Raw genomic sequence first — 21,694 nt, 5'->3', positions numbered from 1 at the left:
ATCAGAAGAAATGTGTTCAGCCTTCGTTCTTGATTCCATAGTTGATAGGAGATATGAGCAAAATAAGCGCAATAAGAATGTGATCGCAACGCGATTAGCCGGCGATCTCTTGAAAGGGTCGACACGCACAAAATGGTGCTCTCCGCACAGGCGTAGAGAGAGGTGGCTGAAAGTATGAGTTATATGCATATACATATATTATATTTGGCTTAGACCATACTGGACGATCGGTCGTTGTCCGTGCAGGTGCTACTTGAAACCGTCCCCATCGCTCGTCGGCCCACAAAGCTATTAGGGCACTTTTGTTTTTCTTTAGGGCAACTGACCTATGTGAACGCCTTTGACTCTCTCAGGCCCTTCGCGTGGGTGGGAGAGCTCACCGCGGCTTTCCTCCCCCTCCCCTCCCTCTGTCTATCTTTCTATTCCCTCTTTCCCGCCACCAGAGTAGGGTAGCCAACCAGACGCATTTCTGGTTAACATCCCTGTCTTCTCTCTTTATTTTCTTCTCCTCCTCCTAGCTTCGACCATAAATTGCGTTACGAATTTTTAGAGCGCAGCTCTTAGGCGCCCGTTTCCACGGCGAGCGTCGGCGTCGTCCTTCAGCGTCTTCGTACCGAACGAACGAGCACAGCAAAAGGGTAAAAGAGGGAACGCGGATGAAAGACGGCGATAGCAAAGCGAGCGCGAGAAGGAAAGCGAAGAAGGAGGGTATGGCGAAAGTGTGAGAAGAGCGTTGTGCCGCGCATAACAGGCTTTGTGCAACGATGGTTACGAGATGGCGCCAGGCTAGCGCGCGTCGTCTGTACGGAAACAAAGCGATTTATGAGTGCAGGTCTGTCTGCGGCAGCAGCCGTGAATCGCGCCCACGCGTCACGATTAGCGAGGAAGTCGCGCCACATTTCGCTCCGTTTGCAACGTGCTGCACGAGACAGAGTGTCCGCCCCTGCCACTATATGGCGAAATTAAGAGACGTATATAGCTGCGCTCAAATTTCACATTAGGGAGTATCGTAATCGTCGTTGAACTTCTTTAATAACTCTAAAATTCAATGTCATTGCGCGCGCCTTTATCTCGTAAGTAGGCATTCAGTTTTGCGGATAGCAAGTGTCTTTTATGTTTGAAGCTATAAAATATCTGAATGTAGATAAAACCAGGGTAAAAAACGGTGATCGCGCCGTGCGTTCAGAACTTCTCCTCCGGAGTTTTGTCACCGTTTCGTGTGCCATCACCGAAATTCCCGCCATTACCGGCGCTGTTCGCTTCACAGTAAGGCTGCTGCACGCTACATGCACCTGTATTGCTTAGGAATTCTGCGAGCTCTCTTAAATTCTTGTAACACCAGGATTGAAAGAACGAAACGGACGTAGCTGAGTGGGCGAGGACTCACATTCGAGAATGCAGGCTTTCTGTATATTCACTGAGCCGTTGCGGTGATTCCGCTTGCTCTTGTCCATCATGAAATCGTGTTGTTTTTAACCCGTCTGTCCATGGAAACGGCGAATCCATTCAAAAAGTCATGCTTCGCAGGTGCCGCGCGCGAGTTGTCTGCTTTTCTGTGTATCGTTGAGAATACACTCAGCTCAACCGTATTTTGCGTAGTGTAAAAAGCGTGAGCAGTTTCAGTACATTCTTGTTCTACCTTCTCCGAGGCGTGGGCAAGAAAATCCGACCAGCTACCCGCCATACTTGGAGTACTCCAGCAAAACAGCGCTCCGCGAGAACAGCGAAACTGGGCTAGAACTATAGGATGTATCGGTGTCTCGGCATCACCTCTTCGACGTCTATCAGTCGCGCAGAGAAAGAAGAAAATTCGGCGCGCTGCTGCTATTCGCGTCGGCCTGCTGAAGGCGCAAACAAGTACACACGCAACCGTTTTCAGGGAGACGGACTTATATCATCGCATAGTAGCGGCGTTGCACTGGGCTCGCGGCGAGAGCAGAGAAACTGACCGGCCCCGTCCCGAAAACAATGCGCGCGAAAGAAAGCAACAGCAGCAGAGCCGCCCATAACGAAAGCCGAGAAAAGAAAGGCGCTCGCTGCCGCCCCCGTGCCCATGGCAAGCTCGCGGTCTTGGAAGCTGCGCGGCTCTTCCGCGGCCGGTTCACTCGGCGTGGCGGTTCCTTGTGCTTAGTGGAGTCAAAGCCCGCTTGAAGGAAGTGCGTGGCGCCAGCAGTCGGCCCTGCGTGCCCGCCGCCGTACGCGTTCGGCGGCGGCCGACAGGCACGGCAGTCGCCGGACTGCCGGATGGATGAGGCGCCGGGCCGACAGCTGCCTGCTGTAGCGACGCCGCGCGAGTGCTAATAACAACTGCGCGTGATGGTTTGCTCGTTCGCGGAGGTGGCGGTCACCGGCGCCGCACGGCCGCTGATGGAAGTAAACAGACGTTGTGTAGGGTGCATCGTAGACGCGCCTCGCCTCCCACTGTTCGCAGTTCTACGCTGTCCATGGTGTTAGACGAGTTCCTTCTTGTTACTGAAAGGCGAGCGTGCAAACACGGACACACGACGGGACGAAGAGGACAACGCAGACTAGCAACTGAAGGATCGCACAATGGGAGAAACGAAAGAAGATACAAAACTTTAATGCGCATGCTCAAGGGAAGGCAGCGCCAACCCGGCAGTCATGAACACGTGCAGCCACTCGCGAAGGATAACTGTTTATAGGCATGACAATTCTTCTTTATTAATAGCATAAGTTCGCTAAGCAGGCGGATGCTGTCTATAAAGAGTATTACGTAGCGTCTTCGGAGCCTATGTAAATGATTTTTTTTTTTTAGTTTCGTATACCAGGCCGATAACACAGCTGAGTCATTAAGTTTTCAACATAAGCAAAAGAAAAACGTGGAACTCCAAGCTACGAATATACGGCTAGCTATTATAAATACACAATTGTTGTAAAGTTATTACAATTACAACCTTGTCCCCCGTCAAAACTATGCGGCCATTATTGAGTAACCAACGTATAACCCAGAAGATCGCTAGCTAAAAATTTTTTTCTGTATGTTTTTCTGTCCAGCAACAATCTCCTTGAAGTATAGCAACACGACGAACGCGAGCGCATCTGCCTCCCTGTGCGACTTGCGCGACTGTACCATAACCGGCTAATTTAACAAATTTTCACTGGTGAAAGCGTAAACTTTCTTCTGTTGTTTATTTTAGTTTCTTTGAAAGCGCTATATCTCAATTATTTAACCATCGTAGTTGAAGGAGAGGAAGTATACTATATTTTACAAAAATATTCTTAGTAAAGGAAGCAAAACGCGCGTTAGATATATACAGCGGAACACCCCTAAATGTTTCTTTCAATCGCACCGGCTAAATATTCAGTGCTTCAATCAGTGAAAAAGCTGCGGGACCCCTTCATACCGTACTAATTAAAAAAGCTTCAGTTGCGTTTTTCAGTCCACGCTGGGTGTTGTACGGCCGTGTGTTGGCCATAGGCGGGACAAAGAACGCACATAACTACGTATACCACTGTGGAAAGGTCGGCGGCAAACTTGTGCCAGCATTTTATGCAGCTCGGTAGGGTTAAATGGGGTCCAACTAGAGCCCTTGGAAGCATAACTCCACTGGTTCCTCCTACTAGCTTATATGAAACATGTAAACTCATTGTTCAAAAAATGAATAAATTAAACAGAAGAAATGAAGAAGACACATTGGTACGCGCTAACACTAACACATACAAGCAGAAAAACAAAGACAAAACTTCAAAAACTAACGCTCGAGTCACTGGATCAAATCGGATCTTATATTCTGAACACAAGACCGCAGTAATAAAAGAAAAGGCATTACACTGCGATGAAACCTGTCTTTTAAATGCCACTATTATTATCTTGTTTCCTCGAACAAATGAATCAAAGAACACCGCGTAACATAGGGGCACGCATAAAGATATGAGATAGCCTGCATGGTTGCCATTTTTCCTTCTGGACTATTTCCTTCTAACTAATATTTTTTTTTCTTTTTTTTTTTACTTTTTGCCATTTGTGTCAATAAGTAGTATGCGATATTCCCCAATGTTGAGTCGCAACGGAAAGGAGAAACGCTGCTCAGGGAGGATGCTTAAATCTATTTCGACTGACGCTATAGCGGACGAATCGTGATCCAAGATTGGTGGCGCCGTACGGTGACCGCAACAGTGACCCATGCACCGCGCTGTTATCGCGGCAAAGGGCGCCCGTTCACCTCAACTCCGCGGCCAATTCCGATGCAGCGCGTGCCTTGCCTTCCTCGTGACCCAAGAAGACATTCGAACGAGGCGGGCTCGCATCACGTAGAAGGCGCCCCCAGCATTTCATTCTCTTTTTCTATGAGTCCTGAGGTCCCTCTATTATTATCTCGACCTTAACGACGTCGCTGTTGTTAAGAGCTGCGCTCCACGTCGTAGACCAGCTCTGTGTATATGGAGGTCAGCGGCGGCAGCGTTTCCCCGCCAAGTCTGCTGTTCGAGTCACATTTGCGCGCGCTGCGAGCTTTGTTCCTGTTTCCGCGAAGAGTATATGCTCCCTTTCGCTTTCGTTGGCCCTATCAAATGAGCGACATAGTCACGAACTCCCTCGAAGGAGATTTTCCTTTTTTTTTTCCTGAACTACCAAAAACAGAACCTTCTCAAGGCGCGAAATGGTACGGCATTATTACTACTATATTTAAAACAGCATTTCGTTATTTCTTATTATTATTTCGTTATTTCGTCATTTCGTATGTATACACACACACACACACACACACACACACACACACATATATATATATATATGACCAATCAACCTGAGCCTAGAAGGCTTATTTATGTATGGATATCTTGGCACGAATGAAGTGAGAGCACTGTTTGTAAGTACTTTAGACAGTGTGGACAACTGAAAAGGAGAGGTAATCATTATTATTATTATTATTATTATTATTATTTTTTTTTTTGAACACATACATACAATTAACAGGAAAGGGAAAGCGAGGAGCAGGCTGGCAACTGCCACCGGAAGGGGCACAACGCCTGCCTGCTCTTCAGAAGGGAGGTGCCAGCAACACAGAAATGTAAGATAGGAACGAGGGGAGGAAAGAGGAAAGGAAGAGCAACAGGACAAATCTAAAGAATAAATTAGAACACAGTACAGATCACACACAGTAGGACCGGTCACTGAAGGTCACGCTACTACAGAATGTTGAATAGAATAGTTTCGACGCTACAAACGTGAACCTAAGTTAGTTAACTCTAGAATAGTAAGTAGAGCGCAATGAGCATGGTCACATTTAGACGCACAACCACTGGGGTACAAACATTCGTCGAGTGTCGTGCACAGCAGGCCAAGCAGATGACAGTCTCTCACTAGCGACAGGCGCTGCGCACTGATAGCGGGACACTCAAATATAAGGTGCTGAAGTGCCTCGCAGCAGCCACAAGACGTACACGATGGACTGGCCACACGCCCTTGTCTGTATAAACGTTCGTGCACGTTCACGCAGCCAAGCCTTAGCTTGAGTAGTTGTGCTCTAGCGCGACGAGGCAAGCCTCGGCCGCGAACACGGAGCGGCAACGTTCCATTTGCGACGCGCTGATTTGTACGCTGCTTGATTAGGTAGGTAGGAAATTAGCAGACGAGCGTCATCAAGCTTGCACAAAATTTCTGGGCAGTCACAGTTGTTATGAGTGCAAGTTGAAGCGAGTCGGTCAGCCTCTTCATTTCCGATTATTCCTATGTGTGAAGGTATCCATTGAGCAACGAGAGATACCCCATGTGATGAAATTTTGCTCGCAGTGTCAGTAATGCTGCGCACAACGGAGCAATCAATCTCACTGCGTTGTAACCTGCTAGGAGCAGCGCGAGAGTCCGTAAAAATGACAATCTTCAATGTAGTTAACTCCTCTTGCACGTATTTCAATGCAACATTAATTGCTGCTAGCTCCGCAGTTGTTGACGACGTTGGATGAGGTAATTGAAAGATACGCCTTACTTGAGTCGAAGGGCAGAAAAAAAGGTGCAGAGGCACCTTGACCGTCGCTGTGTACAGGTGCATCTGTGAATACTTGAAGATAATCTGGAAACTTATCGAACATGTGAAACTGAGCCAATTGGAATATCGCCGAAACAGGCATATCAGACTTTTTGTGCATGTCAGGGATTGTGAGGTAAATGGGGAATACCAGTTTCGTGATATCTTTTGGAGGCGGATGCGTAACTGAAGCAGCATGTTCAGAAATGTCAGTAATATTCATAAATAATGCCGCCAGTTTTCCCATGCGAGATAACAGGCGGTGAATGAGACGATCAAGGAGCGATTGACCATTCGATGCACGGTGCAGACGCACAATATGACATATAGCTCTCTGGTCTGCTTGCAGCCTCAGGGGTAACTGACGCGCTTCAGTGAATACTGCAACAGATTGCGCCTCACAAGGTAACCCAAGCATTAGTCGAAGGGCAACGCGATTATCTCGTTCCAGTTGGGCCATCAAACTGGGTGGTATACGTTCAGGACTGGTAAAGCATACATGATGCCTGAGAGTACAGATGACTGGTACACCTGGAGAGCCGTTGTTTGGTCGTAGCCTGCACCTCTGGCAGTCAAGGCGGCCAAATACTTAAGGAGGGAGTGCGATTTGCGTCCTACAAATTTAACGGCAGGACGCAAAGAGATGCGATCATCCACAATTAACCCCAAATACCGGTGTTGTCGCATCCAGCTTATAGGCGTTTCGTCAAGGTACAGTCTGCTCATTGTTCGACGAGCGCGTTGTTTAGGGTGATATGATGTTGCAGCCGATTTAGCAAATGATATGAGCCGGCCAACTTCCCCCAAGTACTCCGAAGTCGCGTTTGGAGCTCTTTGCAAGCTTGCACAAAGCCGCGGACCAAGGTACGAAGGGCCGCTTATCCACAGAGCAATGTCATCTGCGTAGGCAGCTGTGCTCACAGGGAAGTCACTCTCCCGAGGCAAACTACCTGGAAGCGCGGCGAGTACGGCGTTAAACAAAACTGGCGATAAAACGCTGCCCTGTGGGACACCGCACTTCACATTTCGGTATTCGCTAGTTACTCCTCCGACGCGCACTTTCATCCGGCGCTCCGATAGAAAATTATGCACAAAGCGGAGCAGATGACCCGAAATTCCCACGGTTGCAAGAGCGAAAATAATCGTCTTATGCGGAACTGAATCGAAAGCTTGCTGTATGTCTAGAAAGAGCATGTAGGCGGAATGCTTGTTTCCTTTAGCAAATTCGAGCGCTGAGACAAGGTCTGAGATGCTGCCCAGAGCTGAACGCCGGCGACGAAAGCCACTCATGACATCAGGGAAAAAATTCAGCAAAAATCATAAGCCATACAGCAAGGTCGGTGTGCTTTTGGCAGTGCGCCTGATTAGAAAATTACCAAGTTATAGCAATGCTCTTTCAAGGGCAACGTGCTTCGTGAAATTTAAACTAAACGAAAACACTCGACTAACAGGTAACAAGCTGCAGTCAATGGCGTGGTGGGTGCGGCGTTGATCCGCACATATTTTAGTTTCTTTTTCATATCCACGAGACAAACAAACAAACGAAAATCTTCTTAAGCAAAAACTTCTGGCAGACAACTGCACAGCGAATACTTCAAGTTCATAGCGCATACTTCGAAGAACTGCAGAGTGTAGTCCTTGTCTGGACGCCCCCGGAAAACTTTTCGAATAACACCTTTCAATCTAAACGAATATTTGCAGATTTTAGTAAGTTTACTAGACAAATTCGCTGTAAAGCGCAATACAAAAACACTTGCTCGTGATAGCTCGCAGCAGTATGCCCCTGGCATCATTGGTCTACGATCGTATCCCACTTTCTTTTGAACACCCTGTTCGATGTACCAGAAATGACGAACAGCATTTGTCAGAAATATGCAGTCCGCTCTTCATGTGGCGAAGACCGAATCCGAGTGGAGTAGCTGGCGTGATGTTGCAGCGCCCTGACACTCAGGGAAATCAGAAAAACCCCCGTCCTCACGCTCCTGGCCAAGAGTTCTCGGCCAGCGGAGTTCTCTCGGCCAGGGAGGGCCACCTGACGGCTCGGAGTCAGCGCCCAATGCTGAGATACTGAGCGGGTGTTAGACAATTGACAATGTTTTTGCGCACGATGTCAGCCTTCCTAATTGTGCCATTCCGTTAGATAGCCTAAGTGCCTCCAGAGAGAGAGAGAGAAAGGCAAAGGAAAGACAGGCAGGTTAACGAGAGATTATCTCCGGTTAACTACCCTGTACCGGGGGAGGGGCAAAGGGAAGTGATAGGTGAGAGAGAGAGACAAAGGATGAAAAAAAAACATGCACTGACACACACACAGTGCCCATAGAAACAGAACTGTTTCTATGGGCACTGTCACGCAGTCTGCGAAGGCGTTCCTAGTGATAAGCGGTGTCACCATCCAATCCTACGTCACACAGTGTGCAGTTACAATTTGTCACAAAGTCCCGTGCCTTTTAAGTAACGCAGTAGCGCCTTCATATCGGATCGCGCTGATGTTCCCGTAGGCCAATTTACAAGGATGTTGTTTTCCGTTAGTGGGTGCTTGTCCAGTTGGTCTAGGGTGGCGGAGAGGACTGCTCTTTGCGGGTTGAAACGAGGGCACTCACAAAGAAGGTGCGCGATTGTTTCATTGCACCCACAGAATTCACAAAGTGGGCTGTTAGCCATTCCGATAAGAAAGGAGTACGCATTTGAAAATGCTACTCCACGCTATAGACGGACTAGAAGGGTGCAGTTACGTCGTGGAAGGTCGGGCGGAATGCGGAGCTGTAAATTAGGTTCCAGGGTATGACGGCGTGCACTTGTGAATTCCAATGAATTCATTAAGCTAATGTTAATTCACGCGCAAGTGCGGAAAGTTTTTTTCGTTGCGTCGGCTCTCAAAAGAAGAATGGCAACGCAATTGACGCCGTCATGGGCAGATCGGGCAGCTGCGTCCGCTCGATCATTACCATGTATGCCACAGTGACTAGGCAACCACTGATATATTATATCGTGTCCTTCGTCAACTATGTGATGGTGGACTTCTCTGACCTTTGCGATGAGCTGCTGATGTGATCCATGGCGCAGTTCTGAGAGTACACTTTGTAGGACTGCCTTGGAATCACAGAAGATTGATCATGCATGGGGAGGTTCCTCCTGAATGACATGAAGAGCCGCAAGCAGGGCTACCAGTTCAGCAGCTGTCGTTGATGATCCATGTCCCGTTTTTTGCTGTATTTTGACTGATCTTGCTGGTAACACGACAGCGGCAGCTGAACTTCTAGGTGTGGCCGAGCCATCGATGTAAACATGTGCGCGGCCACTGTGCTTCTCGTGTAAAAGTCCTAATGTGGCCTGCTTCAGGGCAAACAACGGCATGTTAGCTTTCTTCGTGATTCCTGGGATGGTGAGGCGCATTTCAGGTTTGTGCAGGCATCATAAAGGTAAGGATGGTCTTGCTGCAGGCATGTAGTTCAAAGGCAACGAGGTACGATTGGCAACAATTATACGACTGAAAGTTGTGTATGGCCTGCAGGTAAATCAGCAAGATGGTAAGAAGGTAGTTGGGCAACGTGCCAAATATGCGCCCTGAGAGCGTCGGTGGCTATGTACGTTGATATTGGATGATCTCGAGCTGTGACAATCGCTGGTGCTGTAAACGCACACTTCGGAAGACGGAGATACGTTCTTACAGGGCTTGAGCTTGTAGTCCCTGGAGTACACGCAGGTTTGTTTTGCAGGTGTTACAAAGCACAGGGAGGCTGTATCTTGCGAAACCGATGAAGAAGGCGTTATAAAACTCCAACATTGACCGCACCAATGCGCCCCATTACTTTCCGCCGCGAAATTTAAGGAGATGTATTTTTTTGTCACAAACCTCCTCTTTAGGTATAAAACGTGCGGGCTCCATCTCTCATCTCTCCCTTGCTCATAGCAGCTGAAGCTTCGGCTCAGGACACTTGTTCTTAAGATTACTGCTATACACGCCAAACCAGGTAGGCTTCTTTTTTTTCTTACAGCGATATCTGTTATGGGCCCCTGGTTGTTTTGATATCTGCCAGTCTCGTCGCTGGAATCCCAAACAATTTTGCAAGAAGATTACAACGAAAGAAAATTTCTCATAGTGCCACAAGGGTTCGAACTTACGACCAACATACTGAGAGTCCACGGTTCTACCTCTCAGTCAGTCTGTCGGTACTACAGCAGTGGAAAACACTGATACTGGAGAGGGCGATCGCGTCAGTATGGCTGGCATGATTGGTTAACACCCGCTCAGCATATGTGTACTGCATAGAACTGGCATCCGTGCCTTCGTGTTCAATCACATCGCCTTCAGAGTTGGGGAGGTGATGCTAAATTAGGGTTTCTACTTCTACATGTGACTACAACGATTGATCACGTCTGATTATCTTTATAAGTCTTGTTGTTCTAGCACTCGGCTTCTTCGCATGTTTACTCGATGTCAGTAACGTCGTCTTGTTTTTGCATCGAAGCTGTTAAGGGCTAGTTCCCCCAGTGTCGTGTCCGTGTGTCTACACAAAACTTGAGCCTTCTCCTCCGGCGTCCGCATCAAACGCCGCCTGCGTTCGTGCCGTCGAGTACGCGCCGTGATTGACGTGGCCTTACTAGAATGAAACGTCATTACGTAGGCCCATCCCGAAGATCGTGCAATACCGGGGCGACCCGCGGCGGAGGTGCAGTTCGCCATTAAGGGGCCCACATACACAGCTTCGCTGGTCATCCTTCTTCACAGAGTGGAAAGAGACCGAGTTTTATTTTTTCATTTCTCTATCTTTATTTTTAAGGATAGCGCGTGAGCTAATAATTGAGTACCCGCAACATGAATTTGAGAAAAGCCTAACGAATCCAGCAGTAAGAAGCTAAAGGGTAGTTTTAGTCGAGCCATTGGCTAAATCAGGATAGGTACGCGGATGAAGAAAAATCCGAGTCTTTCCACTTCACCACCGGGAGGTGCAACTTCCACTAACGAAAACGGCTGGAACATTTTTTTTTTTTTTTGCTTTCTAAGGGCTACTGCGAACTACATTTCGGCAGATACTGCATCAATGCTTCGCGTTCCGGGCGGAAAAATTTTTTTCTTTCGTTCAGTCGCTCATATGCGGACGACACAAAGTGCCTTAATATTGAAATACGCCGCTTATGTGACGTGGCAACCCTTTCAGCATTGTGTACAGCTTTATATAAAAGGTAAGCTCCAGTGCGGCGGGAATCGTGTGGCAAAATCACTTCCGGAGTCGGCGTAGCTGGCGAACACGAGATCGAGGGCACCAAGGAATGCCAACACCGCTTATCAGGAACGCGTGAAAGGCACGGTGCCGTGCTAGGCGAAACACGTGACCATTGCGTGTTCTAGCGGCCAGCTCCGTCGTGTTTACCTTAAACGGTTACCAAAATAGCGGCACCAGTTCGACATGTTCCCATCCGCTCCACTTCGCTAACTGAAAACGGAGCAACTGCAGCAGCTCAGAGTTGGACGCTTCTCGCATGGAAACGCCGATCCGAGAGAGCGCTCTCGGAGAAAAACGACAACGAAGTAGGCTTCGAGCGGGCGCTCTCGACATCTCCGGCTCTCTCTGGCAGCGAAGGGCATTTCGTTCCACGCGGTCCGGAACGCTGTCTTTTAGGCCGGCCTCATTTCCTCTCCGTTCTGTCAGCGGGGACAGAATGTACGCGGGAGCGCCTTTGGTGGCGGTCGCTCGGACACGCCGTGCTTCAGAAGCGTCCCGGATCGCTTGCTCTACGCTCACGCAGAGCCGCCGACCCTGCTGTGCTGCTCTGCTCCCTGCACCGCGTGCTCCCAGTGCGGCCTGTCCGCTTGTGGAGAAAGGAACCTGCAGATGCAAATTACTGCACTCCTGCCCGCTTTTTTTCTTCTTCTTTTATTTGTCTATGTCGAAGTATTCTTGCGCACGTGAAATGAGACTACGACGCTGTTGTGCTGTCTGGCCATTTCTTCGGCCGTTAGCCTTGCCTCACTATAGTTGTTTCCATAACTAATAAGAAAGTTGCGCACTAATACATAGAAATGCAAATGCACACGCTCGCAAGAACTTGTTGGGATGCATGACGTGTTTCGGCAGTTTTGCTTGATCACATTTGGTGCAGACCGGTCGTGCATCTGGTTAACCTCTCTGTGAGCGTGTAAACGCCGTTAAGAAACATCGACAAAAGAAATGACGACGCCTGTTAACCGTGTTTACACGCTCGCGATGCTCAACCAATTCGCCAAACTGGCGCTGTTAAGCTCCCTGTGTCTCCCCTCTGTATCTTTGGTGACACACACTTTGTCCTCGTCACGAGTCATTGGAAGGTAGAAGCGTAAGCTTGACATTCTTGTGAGTCTTTATTAGCACACTTCCCCTTGGTGCATCCGTCGCAATACACGTGGCCGCGGACACTGTCACACTCCTTACATGAAACTATCACCAACACCTCTAAAATATCGATAGGACTTGAAACGTGAAACGACTCAAGAGTGATTTTGTTTCTTTCGTTGGCTGAATGGGTGATTAAGTTCACTGATGGTTGCTCTTGAGAGATGGCCATCTTCCGTGAAATAATTATTCTAACACGAAATGGCGCATATTCAAAATCAAGAACAAGGGCCGACCCTCTCGCGCAGCCGTCTTTCTTGTCTTGCGCAACTGTTGAAAGCGAAGCTTCCCGGCGGCGCCGTCAGTGTTTAATTACAGGCCGAGGCAAAATGTTAAGAATGACGAATGACGACCCCTTTCGCAGTCGGACGCGCAACCCCTTGTCAACTTTAACGGAGGGCGAGACGTCTGTTGAGTGAGTGAGCACGCACAGATAGAAGATGATCAGCGCGCGCGGTGTTTGACAAGATGAAGAAAGGCCAGCCCCCCCCGCCCCCCGTCGTGGGGCCGGCGAGCAAAGTGCCTCGGCTGTTTGCTCCGCGAAGCGTTCCACTGACCGGAATCGCCGGGGCGCGATACCGAGCGCGCTCCCGTATAAATGACCCCCTTGCTGCGGCCGGAACCGGGGTGGAGGCAAGCGGCAGCGAAACCTGCAGCCGCAGGCGGCGTTCGGTTGCCCAACGCGAAAGGGACGCACACGCCCAACGTTCGCGCCGAATCCTCTCGGGGTCTCGGGGACGCGCCGTCCCCGTGCGGTCGGCCACACGGCGCTGCTGCTGCTGCTCGCTGTCCTCCGCCGATGCCCGAATCATCGAGTCACGCGAACACATGCCGCTGACAGGCGTCACCACGTGAACTTACGGGAGTGAATTCGGTGTCTATAGAGCAGGAAAACGGGTGCTACCGCGGTGGAAGCGACGTCGGCGCCAAAACGCGTCGAACGGGAGGTGATATTTCCTCTTGTCATTTCCTTCCCAATGTACTCTCTCTCTCTCTTTCTCTCTCTCTCTCTCTCTCTCTCTATATATATATATATATATATATATATTGTAATCTCCGGAGAGGGTTCAGGGCCTGCTTTAATGATCGCCAAGGCACAAATAACTGTTCATATCGTAGGACCCACGTCGTCCTCCTCTTTCTCCACTCTCGCTTCCGGCGTATTTTACTTGCAGGGGCCCTTTGTGCTGATATATACATATTGATCTTGTTTAAAATAAGGTTATGGTGGTACTATACTGAAACTGTTGCTCTCTTAAGAGAGATGTTGAATTATGAGTTGTAGAGAGCGAGGAAGAGGAGCTTAAATTAAAGGCAAGGACGGCTAATGAAAGAGTACGATAGCGATATGGTGGTGGTGGTGGTTGTGGGGATGAAAAACCTACGCTGAACGTACATGTACATTGCGTGCGAGATATTTCTGTGCAATGTGTGGATGCAGTTCGACGCAAGGTGAAGATCGCCGAGCTCAATTCAGGCTCCAATCCAAGTATAGTTCGGATGCGCAACAAATAGCTAGGCTTGGCACAGTGTCGTTCTATTTTCACGGGATGTGAATGACTCGTCATCCTTTCCAATTCTTTTTACGAAAGCTGCGCTGGAATTCTTGTCAACTTATGGACTAGACTCTGCGTGTGATGTGATATGTTGTGCCTTTCTCCTTTCTTTTCCTGTCTTTATCTCATTCCTTCTCTCTTTTTATTTTTCAAATAAACAACTTCATAATTTAATCTATTCAGCCCTTGAATACAAAGCAGTGATCACAAAAGGTACGTTCTTGATACTAGTACCGCACCAAACGAATGGTGTAAACAGGACGGAGTGCAATATAAATAAATAAATAAATAAATAAATAAATAAATAAATAAATATTAATAATAACGATAATGATACTAGTAATAATAATCATAACAACAATAACAATAATAAAAGCTTAAGAGCGAGCTAGCAAAACTGAACGGCATGTCCAAATTGCATGTGCCTCATTGGTATTCCTATTTCTCGTCTTGTACAATGTCACCGTAAGGCAGTATAACTCCTCTTTGTAATTCCTTCGACGACTGCTTACCAGATAAATGTCTTAGCATTTACAGTATTACAAAGTGGAAAAAATAATTGGTCAAATATGACCTGGCTGCTGATGCATTACTATGAGGTATTCGTGCAAGCATGCGTAAGAACCCTGCTGGGTAAGTGACCTGCATACAGGAAGTAACGTGCATTCAATGTTTACATTCCATCAGCGTTTACCTTGTTCTGCTGTTTAAGAGCACTCGCGTTTTCTAATAACTAAGAGGACACATTCTTCCGATGCCTTTTTCAGACATCGTATATTAAGGCTAAGACTAATGTTACTTGGCTCGGTATAAACGAGATAGTACGTTGGAGGACATAACAAAAATAAAAAATGTTCTGCTGCTGGCAATTTCCGTTCTTCTGGCACATAAATGGCGGGTTTAAGCAAATTTCCCCTCATGTAAAGAAAATATGTTAGAAACGGAAGCAGCGAAAACAAAAAGCAGAGCACTACAGAAATTATCTGGCAGGCCAGCTACCGGAAAATCATTTTTCCAGAAAAGTTTTGCACAGTATAAGGTGCCCTTCTTCCGCCGCATTGAAATGCGCAGGGTTAAATGGAATGATTATACTACACTCGAAAGAAAGCAGCAAATAATACCCCAAAGTAGCATCTTGCTAATATGGAGAGCATACCTGTCATGCGTTCTCTAGTTTCAAAGCTTGGGACTGTAAGTTGTGACAACAAGATGAAGGGTAAAAGATGGCACCTAAAAGCTAGTGCCACACAACGTTTCTCTTTCGCGTAAAATTAGGCAGCAATTCTGGTCACTAGTATAAATGTTATCGACGTTCTTCTAAGAGAGGCGATCACTTTCGGTAGCCAAGGTGCCATGGGTGGAGAAGAGCTCGCATTCCAGTGATTGCGCCGCGACAATGTAGACGAACCTTTGTCGACACTAACAGTCTCAAAAAAAAAAAAGATATGCTGTCAACAAGCCATCGGCAGATAAGGTGCAAAGTGGGTGAAAACAATCAGTATACATGTACAAGAGAATATGATTCACAAAGGCCGACGCCCCATTAGAAGGAACGCATGTTCTGATAGTCGCCGCCTTCTATTCTCCCGTCCGGTTCCTGCCAACCTGCCCCTATTTACACATCAAAAGTGCCCGCGCAAGCAGAGCGGCCAAGATTGCCGCGGACATGAAGGCGAGAATTCCTGCAAAGAACGTGGCGGCTTTCCCCACGTGACCTCATTCAGTGATTTCCGGAACTTGTCATATGCGAACGAACTAAATTCTGGAAGCGAAAGGTTAAACTATACAGCAGAATAGCGTGAAATGAAGAGCGTTAGATGGCAGAACCCTACTGCCCTACGGACACGCTAAGAGAGAGAGAGAGAGAGAGAAAAAAAAAAAGAAAAGGTCAGAAAACATCGGCTCCAGCTTCGTCGCGAATTCCTCTCGCAGAGGCTGTCAATCTCCATTCGCTTCTGTCGGCGCTGGCAGTTGTCTCCTGCCCGCGCAGCTTTCCTCGCGCAACGCACGCACCGTCCGATGACCGCGTCTGCGTGGCCGCGAGACTGCTTTTATTTTATGCTATTTTTCCTCGTAGCGCCGGCCGCGCTTCGCGTCCGAATCGCTGCGCTCAGCTTCCGGATTTTCTAGCGGTGGCCGCCGCGCGCTGAGCAAGTGAGCGCGATCGCCCGGCTGCACGCAGCTCCGGTGTCTCTCCTCCTCGCGGCCCACGGCGCGGTGTCCACGGGACACCGATATCGTGCTTTCCGGCCGGCGTGTCGGAAGCTTCCTTCCTGGTACAAGGGAGACCGCGATCCCAATCAACGCCGTCTTTCACGGGCGTGTCTTATTGGGCACCGTTCCTTTTTAGCGCGAGCCGACAAGGCGAGTGTACTCTTCTCGCCGAGCTCTGGTATGCGCGCCTCCGTCTCGCTGTCGACGATGTCGACGAAGGTACTCTTGGTCGTGATTCTATGTTATTGTTTCTTTATCTCCTTAACGGTGCAGTTCTCTTACTTCTTTTTCTTTTATTACGATTCTTTCAAGTACTTTTCAAATGTGTGTTTGTGAGCGGTATGCACTCGCATTCCTGTATTTTGTGTCTTTCAAAAAGCATCGCGCATGCATGGGTTAAAGCATGCAATAACGCCAGTGCGATGGCACCTCAGTGAACGTTTAAGAGCTTAAGTCGGAAAAGATTCCTCCGCAGCCCTCCACCACGGTGTCAAGTGTAGCTTTAGGACTTAAGTCCCAAAACTACCTACAATTTTTTTCAGAGTGCAAAAGAGCACACGGGCTGAAAAAGCGAATGCTCAACGAAGTATTCAAAACGAAACAAGCACATTATGTTCTGAGCTTAGCGAATGATATTAACGAAATCATCCTTCCAAAAAAAAAAAAAAAAATACCCGCCGTGGTTGCTCAGTGGCTATGGTGTTGGGCTGCTGAGCACGAGGTCGCGGGATCGAATCCCGGCCAGGGCGGCCGCATTTCGATGGGGGCGAAATGCGAAAACACCCGTGTACTTAGATTTAGGTGCACGTTAAAGAACCCCAGATGGTCGAAATTTCCGGAGTCCTCTACTACGGCGTGCCTCATAATCAGAAAGTGGTTTTGGCACGTAAAACCTCATAATTAAAAAAAAACTATCCTGGCTGCTCAAGTACTTTGAAGATTAACTTTGAACACACCAACAGAGGCAACCTCTGAGGAGATATGCAATGACGGTTATACATCTATTAATTGTTTTCGTTTTTAAACACGCTGATCGCACCATACTATTTGCATTTAATTGACGGCAACCTGGGCTTAATGAACTGTAGTTCCGGAAAGTAGTAGCTTGAAGGGAAGGTAGTGCGGCGCTGGTTTGAAACGCCGGCTCGATGCACGGAACAATGGTAGAATACCGCCGTGCAGGAGCTTCGCACGTACAAATAGGCACGCGCAACTTTTAGTGGCCGCACTCAAAGCGAACAGCGAGGTATAGCGCAAAGCTGAGCCGTGAACAGCCTCTATCGCAACCTTCACCAAACAGACGTCTCTTTTGGAAGTGTTTAAGAGAACCATGGACACTCACAACGTCCGAAACACTGCACGGCCCTGATTAAACACAATTATCCTACTGTCTAGGATAAAAACAAGAAACAAACTACCGAATGATAGAACCACTTTTCAGTCAGATTCTTTTTCATGTGGTCTATAGTTTAGGTTTACTTACTTCAGCCGGTGGCCGACCACTATACAGCATATACTTAGCCGCTTTCTAGAGCTACTGTGGATAACAAGCTCTGTAAAAGCTTATCGCTGTCTTTGTACACTGAAAAAAAAAGAATGACACCAACTGAGACATTACTGTTGCAAGAACGCTGTGTTTAAGATAGTATATGTGAAACTGTATTAATTGTTCCTTAAAAGAAGACAACACTGCTCCTACCCGACACTTTCTCGCCAGTTCTCAGTTTTTGGATCACCCACTGCTGAAATTGGAAGCCTGGCAAACAGAAACTACGATACCTCAGGGTCCGTGTTCACAAAACTTCTCTCATGTAAGAACATTTCCACGTCAGCCGGTGTTCGGGTGCACGCCACTTATTATAGCGATCGGTATAGTAACGAGAAGCTCGCCTCGTATACCATGGTCATTTGCGGACGGCATTCAAGTTTTGTCACCAAGTATCTGCGAAAATGTACTGAATTGTTATCAGAAGGCACTGCAGCGCTTCTATATACCGCGGAGATGTTTCCGGTAGTATTTGGTAACCATGTTGGTGGCTAACGTGAAATGCGACTGGGATAAATAACGCCAAGTAGTCCAGGCATAATCGTAGTGTTACTCTCAGAAGAGAGAGCATAGAAGCCACTCTGTTTGGACATCTGCTCAATCCATCATTCAACGTCACCATAAATGTGCCTATTCGTAATCACACCAGTACGCAGAGCGACAAACTGAACGATGATATTGAGTAGCACAGTCTACCTATACAGAGAACGCACTCTAGAAACGGCATAAACTTTCGGCCAAAACCACGTCTAAGACAAATGTGACAGTTGTGAGCAGGCACATGTAACTTCAACCATGCTTCAATTGGGCGAACATTTCTGAAAGCGCGTGAATTTGTTTCCGCGGATCATCACTGTATAGCCACTGAATTGACTGATTGATGTTGTCATCGTAAGGAGTACGACAGCTCTGCGTGAACAGTATGCTACGAGACAAAAAGCAACATTTGAGTGCAGCTTCTGAATTAGAGGGACAATGTTTCTGAGCCATTTCTTTGTACATGAATACAGAAGTCACGGAAACTTGATTACCGGCCTTTGAACTCCCTTCTGTAAACTTCCGCCATCTGCGAAAGTGTTTTGTCTTTTTTTTTTTCCAAAGCAGACAATAACGTGCGAGAGTAGCGTGTTTCCTATGCGTACGTATACACATATCAAAATAAATCACCTCATTTCGAAGCAAACATACTGTTTGCCCGTTGTGTTAGCTATATGCGAAATACTTGAACGTATGAACGAATTCATAAGGGAACCCAAACTACAGTGGCTTTACCATGAACGACGACTGTTTCACCTATTTGGATTTTTCTGCGTTTTGACACTTTTATAAATAACATAATCGCGAATGCGTCTAGAATATATTCTAGGATGAACTGGAATATATTCTAGCTCGTATGAGGGGCAAAGGGCATCTGTCACTGCGAGCCTTGTCTCAGCGCGCGCGCATCACCGGTCGCGGGTTTCGCACTCACGTCTGATGGCCCAGGACTTGAGCTGGCGCAGTCCGAGCATGACCTTGAAGTTGGCCGCCTGGCACTCGGGTGACATGCCGGCTTCGCCGCTGGCACGCAGCATTTGTGGCAAAAGCCGGCGCAGCTGGGTGTCCACCGTCGACTTGAGCATCGACTCGACCTTTGCCCACGACTGGCGCACGGCCTCGGCTGCGTCGGGCGTTGTCGTCGGCGGAACGTCGGTGGTCGGCGGCAGGGTCGTCGTCTCATCCGGCGTCGTCTGCGCTACAGCCGCCTGCACCGCGAGTAGCAGGAGCGTCGTCTTCCACGGGCCGAGCCCCATGCTGCCAGAGGTGCGGATGCCGGGTGGACCTGTACTACTCCAGCACGCGCGGTGGTCGAGACGCTAGAGAGCTGGTGGCTACTGCTGGACGGATGGCGCCTCAACGTTCCGTAAGCCGGCGGCCGCTGCTCATGACCCGAAGATGCCGAGTGTAGACGAGCGACTGGCGCTGGCCACCCGTGGGATCTCTGGAGCGTTGCCGGGCCCCGTGGAAAGGTGGTGCCAGTGGACCGGGCCAGGTGCACGTGCGCGCGGCAAGAAAGAAACGCTGACGTCGGCCAGCCAGCGTTGGCCGGCGCCAATGGCAGGCCCGTTTACGTGACCAGGGGAAAGGGGAGGGGGCCACCGCGGGGGGAAAGCACAATTCGGGGAGGAAAGCGGCGGCCGGCGCGGGAGTCGCGCGGCTCTGCACAGCACCCACACACGCCGAGGGAAGAAAACGCGCAAGAAACTCACGAGGGTGACCTAAATTAGGGGACCCTCGCTGTCGCGCCGAGGGCACAGAAGGAAACGTGGACAACAAGGCGGCCGACCGCGCGTGTGTGTGTGCGCGGCCATCTTCAGCAGAATCCGCAGGAACTCAGCGGCCACGCGTTAATTTTTATTTCTTTCTTTTCCTCCGCGGAGACGGTCTACATTTCGGTCGTGCTTCTCCGGCAGCCGCGCAGCGGAACACGGCTGCTGCGGCGGTTGCGGCTGCCGGATTGTCCCGGCTGCGCGACATCCATGCTTGCTGCTACTTCTGTGCTTACAGTTGTGAACGCACCTGCGACTGAGTGCCGTGTACTGGTGGTTAACCTCCGGCAAGCAATTACCGGCACGCGCAAAGCAGGTGTGCGCTGGCAAAAAATATTTTGCTATTGCCGAGTGTTGTATTGCCTCCGCACACACAGTTGTGTGAATAAGTTTATTAAGGCCGCATTGCTTTCGCCAGGCTTTGGTGCGCTTACACTGTGCGTATAGTCTTTTGTTGTCGCGATATCAGCCACTAGAGAGGGCGAGTGAGAAATCAAACAGGAAAGTAGAAAGGTTGACTAGACGAACCATAGAGATAAATACAGAGATGAGCTTCTGGTTTACCACCCTACACAGGTGTGAAAGCTAAGGGGATAGAAAAAGTGAGGGGCAGAGATATAGTGAGCAATGTATGATCACAAGAGGATATACATCAAAAACTAGACAAGGCCACTCACGCTGGTGCACTTCAAAAACTAGACACGCGTACATTGCTTTTTGCACCAGCGAATGCTATGGCCATGCGCAGTTCTAGAAACATCTCATCTACAAAAGGGAGGCACTGGCCTAATCGAACCCGTTAGATAGACGCTTATGTTCCTTCGCTTGAATTTTGAGAGCGTCTCTGCACCAGTGTTTTAAATTTTGCCACAACTGAATGTACGAATCTCTCGTTTTCCATGCAGTAAGAAAAAATAGGGCCGGCGGCTAGCTCAGTATTTGGCGCATTGAACTAGCAGCCACATTTTATCATTGTGACCTAGGTTCGAAACCTGCAGGTGTCGAAATGCAAACTTTATTTTTCATTTATTTTCCCGTTTCGCAAACGAAATATTAGGACTTTTGTTAATTATACTTACCTTTATATATGGCTTTTATTTAGATTGTAAACTTCCACCTTTTACCTAGCCGCTTAGACTGGGTCAACGAACATTTCATCTTCTAAGAAAAAAAAAAAGGTAGAAAGTTATTTCCTAATTACGAAATACCTAGAAAGCATGAGAATGCCGCCAAATGATGGGTGAATGTAACAGAATGTGTCAAAAGAACACTCACTCATGATTGCAACACCTAATAGCATATACACTAATTTAGAGCATTCCACTTTAATCACGACATTATAAGTTAGGTTCAATATACATTCTCAGAAGTTCACATGTTCTTGTCTTTAATAGTCATACGGAATTGATAAATGCGCGCTCAGTATCAATTATGCATGTTTTCTCTTTCTCTGTATCAGTTCGCGCGTGTGCATGTGCGTGCTTGTGCATGGGTGCGCGCGCGTGTGTGTTTGTGTGTAGATTCGCACGGGTGGCAAAGGTGGACACACATCCGGTTCAAAGCCAATTGCCAGAGACATCAGTATGAAGGCTGCGCTATTGGAGTGCGACTGTAAATCGTAGCGCTAGACAGCATTACGGAGGAAAACTGATTATGCTGCAATGTTAGCATGGAATAAATTATAATATACAAATTCTTAACCATGTAATAA

General features: G+C 48.2%; 1 protein-coding gene across 1 annotated transcript in view; it reads right to left on the bottom strand.

Moving 5' to 3' along the window:
• The window catches only part of LOC126547987 (nose resistant to fluoxetine protein 6-like), an 84,617-nt gene extending 64,863 nt beyond the window's left edge, over positions 1 to 19,754 (bottom strand). Inside the window, exon 1 of the mRNA XM_050196051.3 lies at positions 19,146 to 19,754. Coding sequence (XP_050052008.2) covers positions 19,146 to 19,467 — 322 coding nt within the window. The 5' untranslated portion in view covers positions 19,468 to 19,754. The remainder of the gene's footprint in view (positions 1 to 19,145) is intronic.
• Between the last annotated feature and the right edge of the window lie 1,940 nt (positions 19,755 to 21,694).

Source organism: Dermacentor andersoni, chromosome 1 (assembly GCF_023375885.2).
Source record: "Dermacentor andersoni chromosome 1, qqDerAnde1_hic_scaffold, whole genome shotgun sequence".
Lineage (NCBI taxonomy): Eukaryota > Metazoa > Arthropoda > Arachnida > Ixodida > Ixodidae > Dermacentor > Dermacentor andersoni.
Note: the sequence above shows the minus strand (reverse complement) of the source record. Positions and strands in the feature narration are given on the sequence as shown.